Below are 14,830 nucleotides of genomic sequence, written 5' to 3'. Positions count from 1 at the left end.
AAGCCAATAAGGGTTTCTATTTTTTTTTTTTTTTGGTAACAATAAGGGTTCTATTAACGACAGTACAAATACAATACAGTAAGATCAGGTTCATCTGAAGTTCCTGTGCATGCTCCTACGGCATCCCACTTGATCTAGAGAAAAAATTATATCTCACATCATACATCTGACATCGATCATAAATCATGTGCTCATCTTGGATTGCTGCCCCATGCATCTCATCTCGATTCGTTCTAATGATGTATTTTTGACATGAAGCACATGATGTAGGATATAATTTTTTCATTCATCAAGTTTTAATAGATAGCAATGATAAATTTATGATCATTAAGTCTAACACACCCATGGACCCACTTTTAGAAGGGGTATGCCCTGGCTTGTGAATGCTTTATAAGCCATCCTACAACTTTGTTATGACAATGATAATTTCTTTATTAAAAATAATTTTTAATTTTTACATCTTGATTTCATTGATCTCCAATAGGAGTATTTGTAGATTACAATGCCAGTAATTACAGTAATTACAAGAAAAAGAAACATCTTGATTACATACCCTGTAAGGCCAAAGAACCAAAAGTAGAATTACTAAATAAAGAGAAATCAAAAATAGGTGTGCAGGCTAAATATGAATATATGTTGATTTACTAAACATAGAGAGAAAACAAATAAGAGTATATGTCAAAAGTAGAGTGATGAGGTGGAATGAATATGTGCTGACACACCCCCTCAAGATGAAGAGTCAGGACCACGAATCTTCAACTTGTCCCTTAGGAACCTAAAATGTGAGGTACCCAAGGGCTTGGTGAGAATATCGGCAAGCTGATCTTGGGTGGAGATGAACTGAACAGATAGTTGATGTCGTGCAATATGCTCACGAACGAAATGAAAATCAATTTCGATATGCTTCGTGCGAGCATGGAAGACAGGATTGGTCGAGAGATAAGTGGCTCCAATATTGTCACACCATAGAAGGGGGGCCATGCAAGGATAGCCAACTTCTTGAAACAATGACTCAAGTCAGATTAGTTCAGCTGATGCATCTGCTAAGGCCTTGTATTCAGATTCTGTGGATGATCGAGCAACTGTCTTCTATTTACGAGATGCCCATGAAATAAGATTGGGGCCAAGAAAAATTGCATAGCCCCCAGTGGAACACCTATCAGTCTCATTACCTGCCCAATCTGCATCGGAGAAGGCTTGAAGAGAGCGAGAGGTTGATCTCTGAATTTGTAACCTATGATCAACTGTAGCTTGAAGGTACCGTAAGATGCGCTTGACCATAACCCAGTGATCAGAACTAGGAGACTGCATAAACTGACATACTTTATTCACTGCAAAGAAAATATCAGGGTGTGTCAATGTAACATACTGAAGAACTCCAACAATGGAGCGATACTGTGTAGGGTCTGGATAAGGAGCACTCCCTGAATCAGAACCCTGTGTCATGGCCATTGGGGTCTGAACAGGTTTACAATCAACCATACTTGCTTTTGAAAGAAGATATCTAATATAGTGGGTTTGAGATAATAATAATCCGATAGAGTTTTGAACAGCTTCAATTCCTAAGAAAAAATAAAGATCACCAAGATCCTTAATAGAGAATTCTGTAGCGAGCCGACAAAGAAGTAGAGAGATCTGACTGGAGTCATTGCTAGTTACCAAAATATCATTAACATAGATGAGCACATAGAGGACATGAGATTTCATCCTCAAAATAAATAATGAAGGATCAGTCTTGCTGGCAACAAATTCTAGTTTGAGAAGAAACTCGGAGAGACGGTGAAACCAGGCACGGGGTGCTTGTTTTAACCCGTATAGAGATTTGTGGAGATGACAGACATAATCTGGATGATCATGATCTTCAAATCCTGGAGGTTGTGATATGTAGACTTCCTCTGTCAGGTTGTCATGCAGAAAAGCGTTATGAACATCTAATTGCTTGATAGACCAACCTTGAGAGATGGCAATACTTAGAACAGCCCGAATGATGGTAGGTTTGATAACTGGACTGAATGTCTCATTGTAATCAAGACCAAGCTGCTGGTGGAACCCTTTTGCAACTAAGCGTGCTTTATAGTGCTCGAGAGAGCCATCAGCCTTTCTCTTGATCATGTACACCCATTTACACCTAATTAAATTTTTTTGTTGAGATGAACGTAGAACAAGAGATCACGTACCATTACGAACTAAAACATTAAACTCCTCAGTCATTGCAGCACGCCACATAGAGTATTTAGATGCCTGAGTATAACAAGTAGGTTCTATGGTGAGGATAGTGCTAGTGAGGGCGGATGGTTGTTTGGGACGGGGTCGAAGCACCATGGAATGTGTACGGATAGGTTGGGTAGGTTGTTTAGAAGAGGTTGTGTCTTGCTGGAAACTTGTCATAAGGGAAGATGTGGGAAGGGAGGGCTTTGTGGATAAGAGATTGCAATAGGGGTCAATAAGTAATCTGGTCCAAATAGGTACAGAGTCTGTAGTACTAGAGGGCTGGAAGGAAGAACGATCATGGGAGGAGGTGTTGGGGCAGACCGAGACATGGGGGATGCAACCGATGGTGAGGTGAACAACTGGGGCAAAGGAGATGAGGAATGGATGGTGGAGGGTTGGCCTCTTATAGAGGTCGAAGTGATGTAACACCCCATGGCAGAGAAGAGGGAGATGGTGGTGGTGGACAATCCAATGGAGAGTGAGATTGAAAAGGAAAGATAGATTCGTCAAAGCGAACATGTCTAGCAATATATATGCGATTTATTTTCACATTAAGACATCGATAGGCACTATGAGAGGGACTATAGCCGAGAAACACATACGGTTGAGAGCGGTACTCCATTTTATGATGATTGTAAGGACGAAGAAAGGGAAAGCATAGATACCCAAAAATTCGTAGGAAGGCATAGGATGGTGGTTTATTGTAAACGAGTTCGAAGGGGGATACACCACTAGAGACTTTAGATGGCATCCTATTAATGAGAAATACAGCCGTTTCAAAGGCATAATGCCAGTATAACATGGGTACAGATGCATGAGCAAGAAGAGACAGACCAATTTTGTAATATGACGGTGACGACGTTCAACAGCCCCTTGTTGCTCGTGGGTGTGGGGAGCTGCGATACGATGGGTAATGTCAATTTTATTAAAAAATTGAGGAAGAGAACGAAACTTCCCTCCTCAGTCAGTTTGGATGGATTTAATAGTACGAGAGAAATATCGTTCAACCAAAGCTTGAAATTATAAGAAAATAGAGAACACATCAGATTTGCGCATTAATGGATAGAACCAAATATATTTACTGTGGTCATCAACAAAAATTACATAGTAGCGGTGTCCTAACAAAGATGGAGTAAGAGAAGGACCCCAAACATCACTATAAATGAGGTCTAATGAAAATTGACTACGACGATGGGACGGAGATAAGTGCAACTTACTGGACTTGCCTAACTGACACGAGGGACAAAGAAAAAAAAGATATGTAGACTTGCAGGAAAGATTATTGGTCTTCACCATGGAGTGAAGCAAGCGATAATGAGGCTGGCCCAAACGGTTGTGCCAGCCATCAAGAGTGGTGCTCTCGACCATGTGAACAGATGCGGACAAAGAAGAAGGGCTGGAACGGAGAGTGTATAATCTTCCTTCACTCGGATCGGATAATACTGTGGTCTTGGTGGTTCGATCCTTCACAAGAAAATGATATGGGTGAAATTCAAAAAAGATATTATTATCTTTTGCAAACTGTTGCACGGAAAGTAAATTTTTAGAAATAGAGGAAACGTGTAAGATGTTAGATAATTGAAAAGAAAGAGAAGAGTAAGGAGGGAAAAGAGAAACATAACCAATATGTGATATATGTAATCCCTTACCATTGCCTACATGCACTTGATCAGGACCAGTGTACTCAGCATAGGAGGACATAAAATGAATATCAGGAGTAACATGGTGAGATGCTCCTGTATCATGGTACCAGGTGAGGGTGATGGATGGGTGAGGGGTAGGGAGAAGTGGCAGATTAGGGTGATGGTGAGATGGATTTGGATTTGGGTATATTGAATATGAAAAATTTACATTGGATTGTGGTGAACATGGATAGGGCTGCTGAGGACAATAGAAGCAGGTGGCATTAGAGTGGTTGTTACGATTGCAAAAGGAGCACCATTGAGAACCACGACCACCAGGTGAACCAAAACGACCACGACCTCGACCAAACCTACTACGCCCCCCATGACCTCGATTAAAGCTATGGCCAATAGAGGGCCTAGGGTCAGTAGAAGAATGGGAGAACTGTTGAGCGGTATTGACGATAGGATTGGTAGGAGTAGTATCAGCAATGGTTAATTTTCTGAATGCCTGCATACTTTCATGGCTAAGTAATAGCCCATGAAGTTCAGTATATGTTGGAGGAATATGTCGATTAAGAATATCAGGGACCGCATCTTGTAGATCATCACATAAGGCACGTAGCACATGTAGATTAAATTCAGTAGGCTTGAGGGCATTACCAGATGCAGCAAGTTCATCAGTCACAGCTTTTGCATATCGGAGCAGAGAGGTGACGGTCTCATCTGATTTTTGACGAAGATTCTGCAACTCCAGATGCAGAGATATGAGTCGGGTAGGAGATGCTGAACCAAAGGCTTCATGAAGAGTGCTCCAGCACTCAAAACTGGTCTCTTTGTCAAGAAGAAGGAGAACCAAATCTTCAGATAATGAAGCAATGAGAAGGCTTACGAGTTGGGCATCTTGTTGTTGCCAGACAGCAGCGGCAATAGGATCGGTGGGCTGTGAGTGAGAACCATCGAGGAACCCAAATAAGCCTTGACCTTTTAAGAAGGGAGTAATTTGTTTTCTCCAGATCAAAAAATTGAAGGTATTCAACTTGATGGATAGAAAATGCTGTGTAGATGGAAAGGTGAGAGGGGTCGTTAGAGGAGAAGAGGGATTGGAGGAGGTGGAGATAGATGAACTGGTGGCCATGAGAGAGCACTGAAGGAGGAAGAAGAAGGGATGCTCGTTGGAGCTTCAGGGCTCTGATACCATGACAATGGTAATTTCTTTATTGAGGATAATTTCTGATTTTCACACCTTGATTTCATTGATCTCCAATAGGAGTATTTGTAGATTACAATGCCAGCAATTACAGTAATTATAAGAAAAAAGAACATCTTGATTACATACTTAGTAAGGCCAAAGAACCAAAAGTAGAATTGCTAAATAGAGAGAAATCAAAAATAGGTGTGCAAGCTAAATATGAATATATGTTGACTTACTAAACATAGAGAAAAAATAAATAAGAGTATATATCAAAAATAGAGTGATGAGATAGAATGAATATGTGCTGACATGTTATATGACGGGATGTAGCAGACCTAAAATGAGTATTGCTAACAAATACTTAGGTATGGTATCGGATGATGAATCTAAGATCAAAAATAATATATATATGAAGGCAGTGAGAGTATTGTGTAAATAATATCTGATCTTTTTAATTTTATCTATTTATAACATTTGTGACGTACTATCTATCGTGTACCTCTGATTCTTCGAAAACTGACAATGGGAAAGTGGCAGAAACCATGGTGCTGCCCAAGAGGAGACAGTTTATCACTCCACACTTTCCGTTGCATTTCCCTCGATCGTCCGACAGCCAGCGCACTGGCCCCGCTCTCGTCCGTATTTACGCAAAGTCTTGCTCCGAAAACGAAATGAGTGGACTTAAGGTCTCGTTGTTACAAGTGGCTATTTAGAATTTTCTGTGTGTTTTTACAAAGATTTTTGCAACTTTATGATGATTCCAGCAACATTTCCCTTAATTGACCAATGACCAGTCTAATCTTTTCTTCTTGATTTGAACACCTGCTCATCTTTGAGGAACCAATCCGAACAGCCTTGACTTTTAGGCGACTTGAGAGCATTTCCAAGATCGCTTTGGACCTTTCGTAAAGTCTAGGCTACGGTTGGCTCCACTGGTAATTTCTGGGAAGCCATCCATGTAGTTTTCCACCGCTAATTATGCGTGCATACGTGTCCATGACACGTGTGTGAGAGAGAATCTAGGTTTCATCTTACAAGTAGAGTTTTTATTTAGCCACAAATTAAGAGGGCTTGTTTTCAAAAAGATTGGTGTTTTCATACCAAAAAAATAAAAACGATTGGTGTTTTGAATCTTGAAGTTGCTTGATTTATGATTATTGATCAGTTGTCTAGGGATAGCATATTTCTAGGCAGTTTATCCTCTACAATTCGGGATATTGAAATTTTCTATGAGCAAGAATCCGCTGTGGTGCATTGTTTGCTAATATGAGTGGTTATTATCAAAAGATGGGTAGTTATCAAACACAAAGGAATTGCATGCCATTGATGACGTATCGATGATGGTCATTAAATGTTGCATAACATTCGATGATATAAATGGTGCTTTAGAGTAATTTATAATTTGGATACGTGGCTGGTGGCAGCCTGAAGTTGTGCCCAATTTCAACCACAAAGTGCACCTAGAATTTTCGAAAATGGAGTGGTACATGATGTGACCCTATGCGAAACTTGTCATGTACCTCAAGTGGATAACAATGAACCATGACCTTGGAAAAGCAACGAGATAATATGAATTGACTTTTCTAAGGTAAAGAACGGAAGATGCAAAAAAAAAAAAAAAAAAAAATCAAAATAGAACTGAATTTGCGACTGTAAACGTCAGATTATCAACAGTATCCCATAATCTGTAAATTTCCCTTATTCACACAAAACTTCATGAATTAGATTATGAAGCCTGAGAACATATTAACCGCATTTTATTTTTGTGATGACACAAAATTAATGCTAATGCTTCAACCAATTGTAATCCTGCCAATATACCAAATTTTGTGGAATACGGGCGGTATCAGAGAGATAACACTCCTTACATGAGCCCCACCAAAATAAGCTACGTGAAGAAGAATATTTCAAATAAAATCTTACTATGATGCTATTTTATAATATATTATTATAAAAATATTTAAAATATTATATATTATTATTTATATATATATATATTATTTTTTAAAAAATAATATTTTATTTTATTTTATTTTTTTCTTCCTTTTCTTTTTTTCGTGGCTTCACCCGCCCAAAACCCCACTTCCATCGGCGCCACTCGCGGCTTCTTTGTGCTACCCCTCGCCCCTTTCCCCTGGCCCCTCACGTCTCCTCCCCGACCACCCAACCCTCCTTATGCCACCTCCGTTCTCTGTGCACCCCCTCAACCCCCACCCACGGTCCGTCACTCCTCCGAGCCACCATCTCCCCCCCAAACCCCCCTCGTGGTCTGCGACTCCTCCATGCCTCCCCCACCCCCACCCCCCCAGGCCCCCCCACGCCACCACCCGACCCCCTCATTCCTCCCCGCTTCTCCGTGCTGTCCCCACCACCCCCCCCATGCCACCACCCGGCCCCCTCCCCATCTCCTGATTCTCGCAGGACTGGCGCCTCCTCCAACCCACCTCCCCCAAACCTCTGGTGGTCCTGACTCTCTCACCCCCCCTCCACCAGCAGCCCATGTCTCCTTCGAGCCACCACCACCCCCCCAACTCCCCTGGTGGTTCATGACTCCTCCCTCTTCCCCCATGTTTCGACGTTGGTGCCTCTTCTGTGCTCTTAGTCCCACCTCCCCACCCACCGACCTCGGTCCGTTGCTTCAGCATGCCGTCGCTACAGTACACCCAGCCGTCAGCGGCCCATGGCTTCTTCATGCCACCACTATTGCCGCTACCCCCCAACCCTCGGCACCCACGGCTTCACCACCCCTTGGTGGCCCATGGAAGAAGAAAAAGCTTTTTGAAAAAAAAAATCAATTTAATTATGGACTAAAATAATCTTAATCTTTGAAATATTTACTGTATCAGCTATGTGCACGAGTACTCCAAAATCGAACTGAAATCTAAATAGTCCATATTTAATCCTATTGTGGTCAGGGGCTCATGGCTCGGCATGTGAGGTATTGTCCACTCTGGCCCATAGGCCTTACGTTTTTGTCCTTTAAAAGATGCCTCATATGGCAAGAATGATCCTCTCCTATATAAATCAGAGTCTCCCTTGACTCATAACCAATGTGGGACTAATGAAGTTTCCACTATACATCACAATATAGCACCCCAGTCATATAGGACTAATGAAGTTCCCACTATACATCACAATATAGCCCTCCAGTCAAGGAGGAGTCTGTGTACGGACGGGAGTTGCCCTCCTTATTTTTACCACAGCCACTGGGGGGTCTGTGTACGGATGGAAGATATCCTCTTTGTTTTTACCACAGTTCCTAGGGGAGTCTGTATACGGATGGGAGGTACCCTCCTTTTTTTAACCACAGACTGGTGTGTGGGTGGGAGGAACCCCACAGTCTGAAGGAGGCGCATTTGCCCCACAGTGGGCGCCAATGTTGCGGTAGAGGCTCATGGTTCGGCACGTGAGGTATTGTCCGCTCTGACCTACGGGCTTCACGGTTTTGTCCTTTAAAAGGCACCTCACGTGGGAAGGATGATCCTTTCTATATAAATCACTCTCACTCTACACCACAACATAGATGTTGCGGTCAGGAGCTTATGGCTCGGCACATGAGGTATTGTCTATTCTGATCCATGGGTCTCACGGTTTTATCCTTTAAAAGGTATCTCACGTGAGAAAGATAGTCCTTCCTATATAAATCAGAGTCTTTTTTGACTCACAACCAATGTAGGACTAATGAAGCCCCCATTTTACAACACAATATAGCCTTCCAGTCAAGAGGGAGTCTGTGTACGGATAGGAGTTGCCCTCCTTTTTATTTTTACCACAGCCCATGGAGTGTGGGTGGGAGGAACCTCACGGTCCGAAGGAGGTGCATCGGCCCCACGGTGGGTACCAATATTACGGTTAGGAGCTCATAGCTCGACATATGAGATATTGTCCGCTCTGTCCTATAAAGCTCACGATTTTATCCTTTAAAAGACGCCTCATGTGGAAAGGATGATTCTCTTATATAAATCAAAATTTTTCTTGACTCACAATTAATATGAGACTAATGAAGTCTCTCACTCTCCACCACAACAAATCCGACGGTTCAAAATAGATTAAAAAAATAAAAATAATTTTTGAAGTACCGTAGCAAAATCCTCTCAAGTAAACTCTATTCATTAATTCCCCAGCAAAAATTATTTGCTTCCAAACTGCAGCAATGGTATAATTTTCCAAATATTTTCAACAAAGTGTCCAAGCTTGGGACCATGATGTTGACAGGGGATAGAGAAAGGTGGCGCATCAGGTGGAGCAAGCATGATGTACAAATGAAGATATAACCCACGAGAATGAAGTAATTATTAATAGAATCACTACTAGTCAGTCAAATTCGCCGTCGGAAGGCCTCTTTACTCAAACAACAAAATTTAATCGCCAAGCAGCATACTAAATCTCAAATCACACTAAAAAAAAATGATCCACATACCTGATGGAACAAAGTGATTACCAAAAAAATCTAATTCTATTGGTCGGTCAAAGCCGCCGTCTCTTGGCCATTTTACGTAAACAGCAAGAATTTAATCACGAAACTACATCAAAATTTTTATCCTGACCACACTTAAATATCCGTATGTGTTAATTTAAAAGAACAAAATTGTAGGCAGTGGATGGAGATTAAAGCTAAGGGGAGTTTCCCATCCTTCACTGCACCCGGCTTTGGTATGGCTCCCTATATCCAACTTTAGACCCATTCAAACTGCAGTCAATGAGGTCGAGCCACCAAAAGGACACCCAGCCCGCCTCCGTCCAATTGGAGAATCCAAGAATCCATATTGCCTTCCTTGTCTAGATTTTTCCATCTTTGAATAGAATTGGATGTCATGCAGCTCCTCGTGCTCTATCTCTATATGTATTAAAATATTGGAGGTCAAGAAGTTGTGGTTGCTGGTCGCGCCACCAAACCGTCAACCACCCTGGTTACGGCTTCCTTGAACGTCTCCTCGTCCCAATCACTGGCCTGTGACATCAATGGCAGCACCCTCCGTATTATTTTTTTCATTGATATGAAGTAGACGAAGCCTTGATAATTACAAAGGAAACTTCGCGTCATATGTGTTTCATAATGGACTACAGAGTATATATATGAAGATATATTAGTATATGGAGTGACAAGAAACGATTCTCCAGTTGGTCCGGTTATCATGCATCAGTGATCTCAATTCAAGCAACTTTGTGGCTGAACGAGCCTACACGTATTAATTAAAATTCGTGGTGTTTGATTAGTTTGACAGCCAGAAAGATCAGGAGGTTATGATGTTGGCGAGCGTTAGAACTTAATAAAATCCGTCGGCCTTATTAAAAGATCACATTAGATGTCTTTTCCATTAAAAATTGACACAGTCGAAGCGATTATATGTTAACATGTACAGGAGGAAGAAATTGACCTAGCTGTTTTAAGTCCATCCATTGGCTCAAACATTTGGTGGGACAGTCAAAATTGTAATACGAGTTATAGATGTTTATTATGGACCCAGTCATTGACAACCATTCAGTAAAGGATACAAAGGGAATTCTCAAAAGTTAAAAAGCCTGCATGAAGAGGGCGCCTAAAAATTTCCTAATACTTTGAAGAGTTGCTTTTAACCTTGCATAAAATAAGATGTGTTTATAACTTTATTCTATTCTCCTAATCATGCAATGCTTTAGTACATTTTATTCCTTGCCTTGAAAAAAAAAAAAGGAAAAAAGCAAAGGTCCTTTGCTCTTGCTTTGTTCCCTGCTTCATGTCCTTTGATCTTTTTGGAAGGGTTATTAACAAAACAATTGGACTGCAAGGAATGAAATATAGTTCAAGTTTATACTAGTAGAAACATAATTTTCTTGAGATCACATTTCTAAATATAAAAGCTTCTGTCTTTTTTCTAAGAAAATTTTTCTTTAGTTTGTTGAAATGCTAAGATTCAATTTTTTTTACCAACTTGTTTCCATTATAATCTACAATAGTAATTTGGGATCTTTCCCCTTTAAAGAGTAGTTTAGGCATAAACTCTTACAAACATGAATTTCTTTGGATTAAAAGTTAAACTGAACATCTTGTTAATATGTCAAAATTATTTTAAAGTAGAATTTTTGGAAGTGAAATAAAAGTTGTCCAACTTGTAGTTCATCAGTTTTTTTAGCATTGTATCAACAATAATATTGGCAGCAATTCCAAATGAGTATTATCAAATAAACGATGGACATTTGAAACTATATTCCGTACCTGAACTTGTAGTGTGAAATTTGAGCTTGCAAATGTATTCGTTTGTGGTGGACCTGTGCTTGCATCCACTGATACTAAGCTGATATTTCCCATCTCTTTCAGGCATTTAAGTATGCGGAGAACTAAATCAATCATATCACATTCTACCCTAACTGTAATTCTAAGGTTGATTCTTTGGGTTTGTGATGTTGATTCGGACGCCCTTGTTATCTGAACTTCTACTGTTTCTGTTGAATCACCAACTTCTGTAATTTCAACAGCAGGTTGAAGTTGCAATTCTAGCATTCGGTTTCTCTCTTCTAGCTCAGAGATTTGAGCTTTTAAAGTATTCACATAGTCCTTTGTGTTGGCAAGCACTGATGCCTTGTCCTTCTGTTGCAAGGAAAAAATAAAAAAGAACATGTCAAAAGATTGTTCATCTGATAACTTCTTGTTGTACTATTCTTCTAATCAAGCTGTCAGAGATAGTTATAACGAGTATAAAAAGTGAGACTGGATATAAATTAAAAGCCTACAATTAATGTCGGTGAATGAAAAATCCATGTCAAGGGCCGTCCATTTTGTAATGAATGGCATCTAACAATACACAGCATTCTACGGTACTTTTTGAGTACCGCAGAAATCCTGTTTCTTTTTTTATGGACAGAAGCTAATCTCATTAGTTCTTAAAACGGACTTCAATCCGATACTTCTTCTCAACAATATGCTTTGCTACCGATCAAGTTGTTGCATATAAGCAGACCGAACATGAAACATATGTCAAAATGAATTATGGATCCCCCAGTTCCTGTGTAACAAGACACATTAATTGTTCTACAACTGATCAGGTTGTCAACAGATAGGTAAAAGAAACATGAAATATGGGATTTAATTATGAGTATACAGCCTGCATCGACGAATTCAATACTTGTTAAGGAATTAAGGTTGCTTTTATATGATTACACTTGCTTGAAGAAGTTGCATACCTTAGAACCTGGTGGTAATAACATTCTGAGTGCATGGAAACTCTCATTAAGCTTCTCTCGGCGCCTGCGCTCGGATATCATATGGTGCAACTGATTGCTTGTCGGCCGTAACTCCTGCATACGAGTCTGATATCTCATATGATATATCCCTCTAAGCATAGAGATTGCCGTTTTCACCATCTTCTGGCCATGCGCCGCTGCCCTGGGTTCGAGATTTGGAGCAAGGGCTGGGTTATAGGGCCTAAATGGCCCCACCGGACGGTTCCTTGGGCTCCCCTGGGCTTGATCCTGGCGTAGAGACTGGTAGAGCAATGGAGGAGAAGAAGAAGAAGCTGAAGAGAGAATAGCAAGCATTGCTCTCGTGATTGCTGCATCATCACTTGCAGGAGTTGGAAGCTGGACATCTCGGTATCGACCATAGGCTTGCATGGCTATTTGGTGTGGTGGAACCACTAAAGCTTGCTCTCCGGTCACCTCAGGCATGAAAGGAACACTCGTCTTGGTGAGTAGGAGGGATGAGCACTCCGGACTTCCCACCGACAAAGATCGAAGCGACGAGGATGACTCTGAGGGCTTACTCTGGTCGGGTGCCGGGAATGGGTCCCGTAAGAGGGAGTGCTGAACGAAATCTTCGGAAAACACTTGCTGGATGTTCATCTGCGTGTATATCTGCCCCTGAAAATCCATTTAGAAAAATAATATATACATTAATTGACATCAAATTGGAGATCAAAATGTTGCATGGTATCACAATCCATCCATGGTAAAATGTGAGCTAAAATTGCTTACAATATTTGACATGGTCATCCCTAATTCAATCTCCCCGCTGCTGCATCCCATAAAAACAGCCGTCTGTCGAAAAGAACAATCCATTCCATTGGTGGTTTATATTCTTTTCTTCTAGTTTCAACAAAAACAATAGGAACAGCTTGTGACCCTAAATGTTAGGTACCAACCTTAATTCCGGCTTCCTGAAATTAACAATGAAGACATACCCAAAGTAAGCATCTCCATAATAAGCAAATCCCATAGAAAGCGCAAGGTGTATTCCATCTCTCCTCCCTTACTGCATCCTTTAATTACCTGATAAAACCGCCGCTGGATTTGCGTCGCAGCCGAGTTCATCAACTCCGACTCCCCTAGCTCGATATATGGGATCCTTCCCTTGTAGGCCAACCCAGGGACACACCTTGAAACGGAAAAATCAAAAGCCCGTATCAACAAGACAGAACGTATATAGGCATCAAGCAACGCATGCTCATTTATATACAGCTTCGTTTCAGGGACTTTTAGCCACGTACGTACCCGCTGTCCATGCTGAAAGCCGAATTCCGGTAGGCCTCGAAGAGCCTCCGGGAGAGGCTGCCCGATGAAGAGCTGGGGTGGCTGCTGTCGTCCTCGTGGTGCCATCCGCCGATGGAGGCCAAGTGACTGATGGAAGTGCATGCAACCAAGATTAATTAATTAAGTGGTAAAGAGGACAGATGGCTTTAGAGGGAAGAAATTAAGACGGCGGAAAGAGGAGAGGAGAGAGGGTGACTGACATACTTGGATTGGTGGGGAAGCGGCGTCCACAGGCAAATATACGAGCATCCGAGGATCCGTGCTGCGCTCTGGAGGAAGCACCCGCGGGCCTCGGCGCCAAGGAGAAAGACGGAGTCCATGAGTGAGATGGGGAGAGGCATACAGCCCTCACTTTTGGAGGTGTCGTTGCCATCTATATTTCTTTCCTGCTCGGGTTCTTATGGTTTATTCGCGTTATTTGGAGCAGGTGGGGTCGGACGCGAGAGGACGAGAACGAGGGGAAGAAAGTGAGAGAGATTTGGTGCGGAAAGTATGGAATGGTATAGCGAATCGAGCAGCCAGAAACATTCAGAGGAAGAAAAGTAGTCGTTCAAAGTCTTCGCTCGCGAGGGTTTGAAAAGGGGTCAAAGTAGGAGGCAGTGAGGAGAGAGAGGTGCAACTTGGTCCAGGTTAAGACAAACCTAACCCAGCTTAGGCTGATAGCATCGACATCTCCCTAATATAAATTGAATTTTGGGTTGATAATTATCAAATCAAGACAACTCAGGCAGGGTTTTGGGCAATCACGAACATGAGCTGTGTTAATTATAACCAAGTGTTCCAAATATAATTAAAAAAAAAGTTCTCTATAGTAAAATTTGTAAGGCAACTCAGTCAAAACCTATTTCAGCTAACCAAATCCAGCTTGTCCTTGCCCAACTCAGTCTGAAATCTCTTTGGATTGAAAACTTGGGATTTATCTTAGCTAATCAAATATAAATTACATTGTTGATTGGTTTAGGTGCAGGGCTGTCTTTTCTTCTTTTCCATCTTGATGTAAGAGGTTGGCTCCTTTTTTTGGACCAATTCACCCAAATTGCACTCTCGCTTTCACATCTTTTGTGCAAATATCACTCTCCGTTTATACATTGGTCGTTGCATGCATTTGGAGTTCATAAACTTCTGCATGGGTTATGTGGATGCGTCCATAATAATAACCACTACTGCTTATTCGTCAAAGCGCTGTTGGAAAGTTTGGCATTTTGAAAGGTTAGAAGTGCTCCACTTGTGCATGTGAGGATGAAACCATGGGATGGTATAATAGACATGCATACATGTCTCACTTACATGTGGTCAG

General features: G+C 41.4%; 1 protein-coding gene across 1 annotated transcript; it reads right to left on the bottom strand.

Moving 5' to 3' along the window:
* Positions 1-9,465: 9,465 nt before the first annotated feature.
* LOC105041454 (putative transcription factor bHLH041) lies at positions 9,466-13,914 on the bottom strand. The gene is made up of 8 exons (XM_019849110.3): positions 13,738-13,914; positions 13,495-13,620; positions 13,273-13,378; positions 13,146-13,160; positions 12,979-13,041; positions 12,190-12,864; positions 11,225-11,596; positions 9,466-9,979 (listed from the first exon to the last, which is right to left on the bottom strand). The coding sequence occupies exons 1-8, from the start codon at positions 13,872-13,874 to the stop codon at positions 9,890-9,892; spliced, it is 1,584 nt and encodes a 527-aa protein (XP_019704669.3). The 5' UTR covers positions 13,875-13,914; the 3' UTR covers positions 9,466-9,889.
* Between the last annotated feature and the right edge of the window lie 916 nt (positions 13,915-14,830).

This window comes from Elaeis guineensis, chromosome 3 (genome assembly GCF_000442705.2).
Source record: "Elaeis guineensis isolate ETL-2024a chromosome 3, EG11, whole genome shotgun sequence".
NCBI classification, from domain to species: domain Eukaryota; kingdom Viridiplantae; phylum Streptophyta; class Magnoliopsida; order Arecales; family Arecaceae; genus Elaeis; species Elaeis guineensis.
Note: the sequence above shows the minus strand (reverse complement) of the source record. Positions and strands in the feature narration are given on the sequence as shown.

Bases quoted from the DNA above. Each gene is read 5' to 3' on its own strand.
- LOC105041454 (XM_019849110.3), bottom strand. From the start codon at position 13,874: ATGCCTCTCCCCATCTCACTCATGGACTCCGTCTTTCTCCTTGGCGCC. The intron at 13,379-13,494 runs GTACGTACGTGG...TTCCGTTTCAAG, and splicing joins GCTTTCAGCATGGACAGCGG to GTGTGTCCCTGGGTTGGCCT. The intron at 12,865-12,978 runs GTAAGCAATTTT...ATGGATTTTCAG, and splicing joins GGATGACCATGTCAAATATT to GGGCAGATATACACGCAGAT.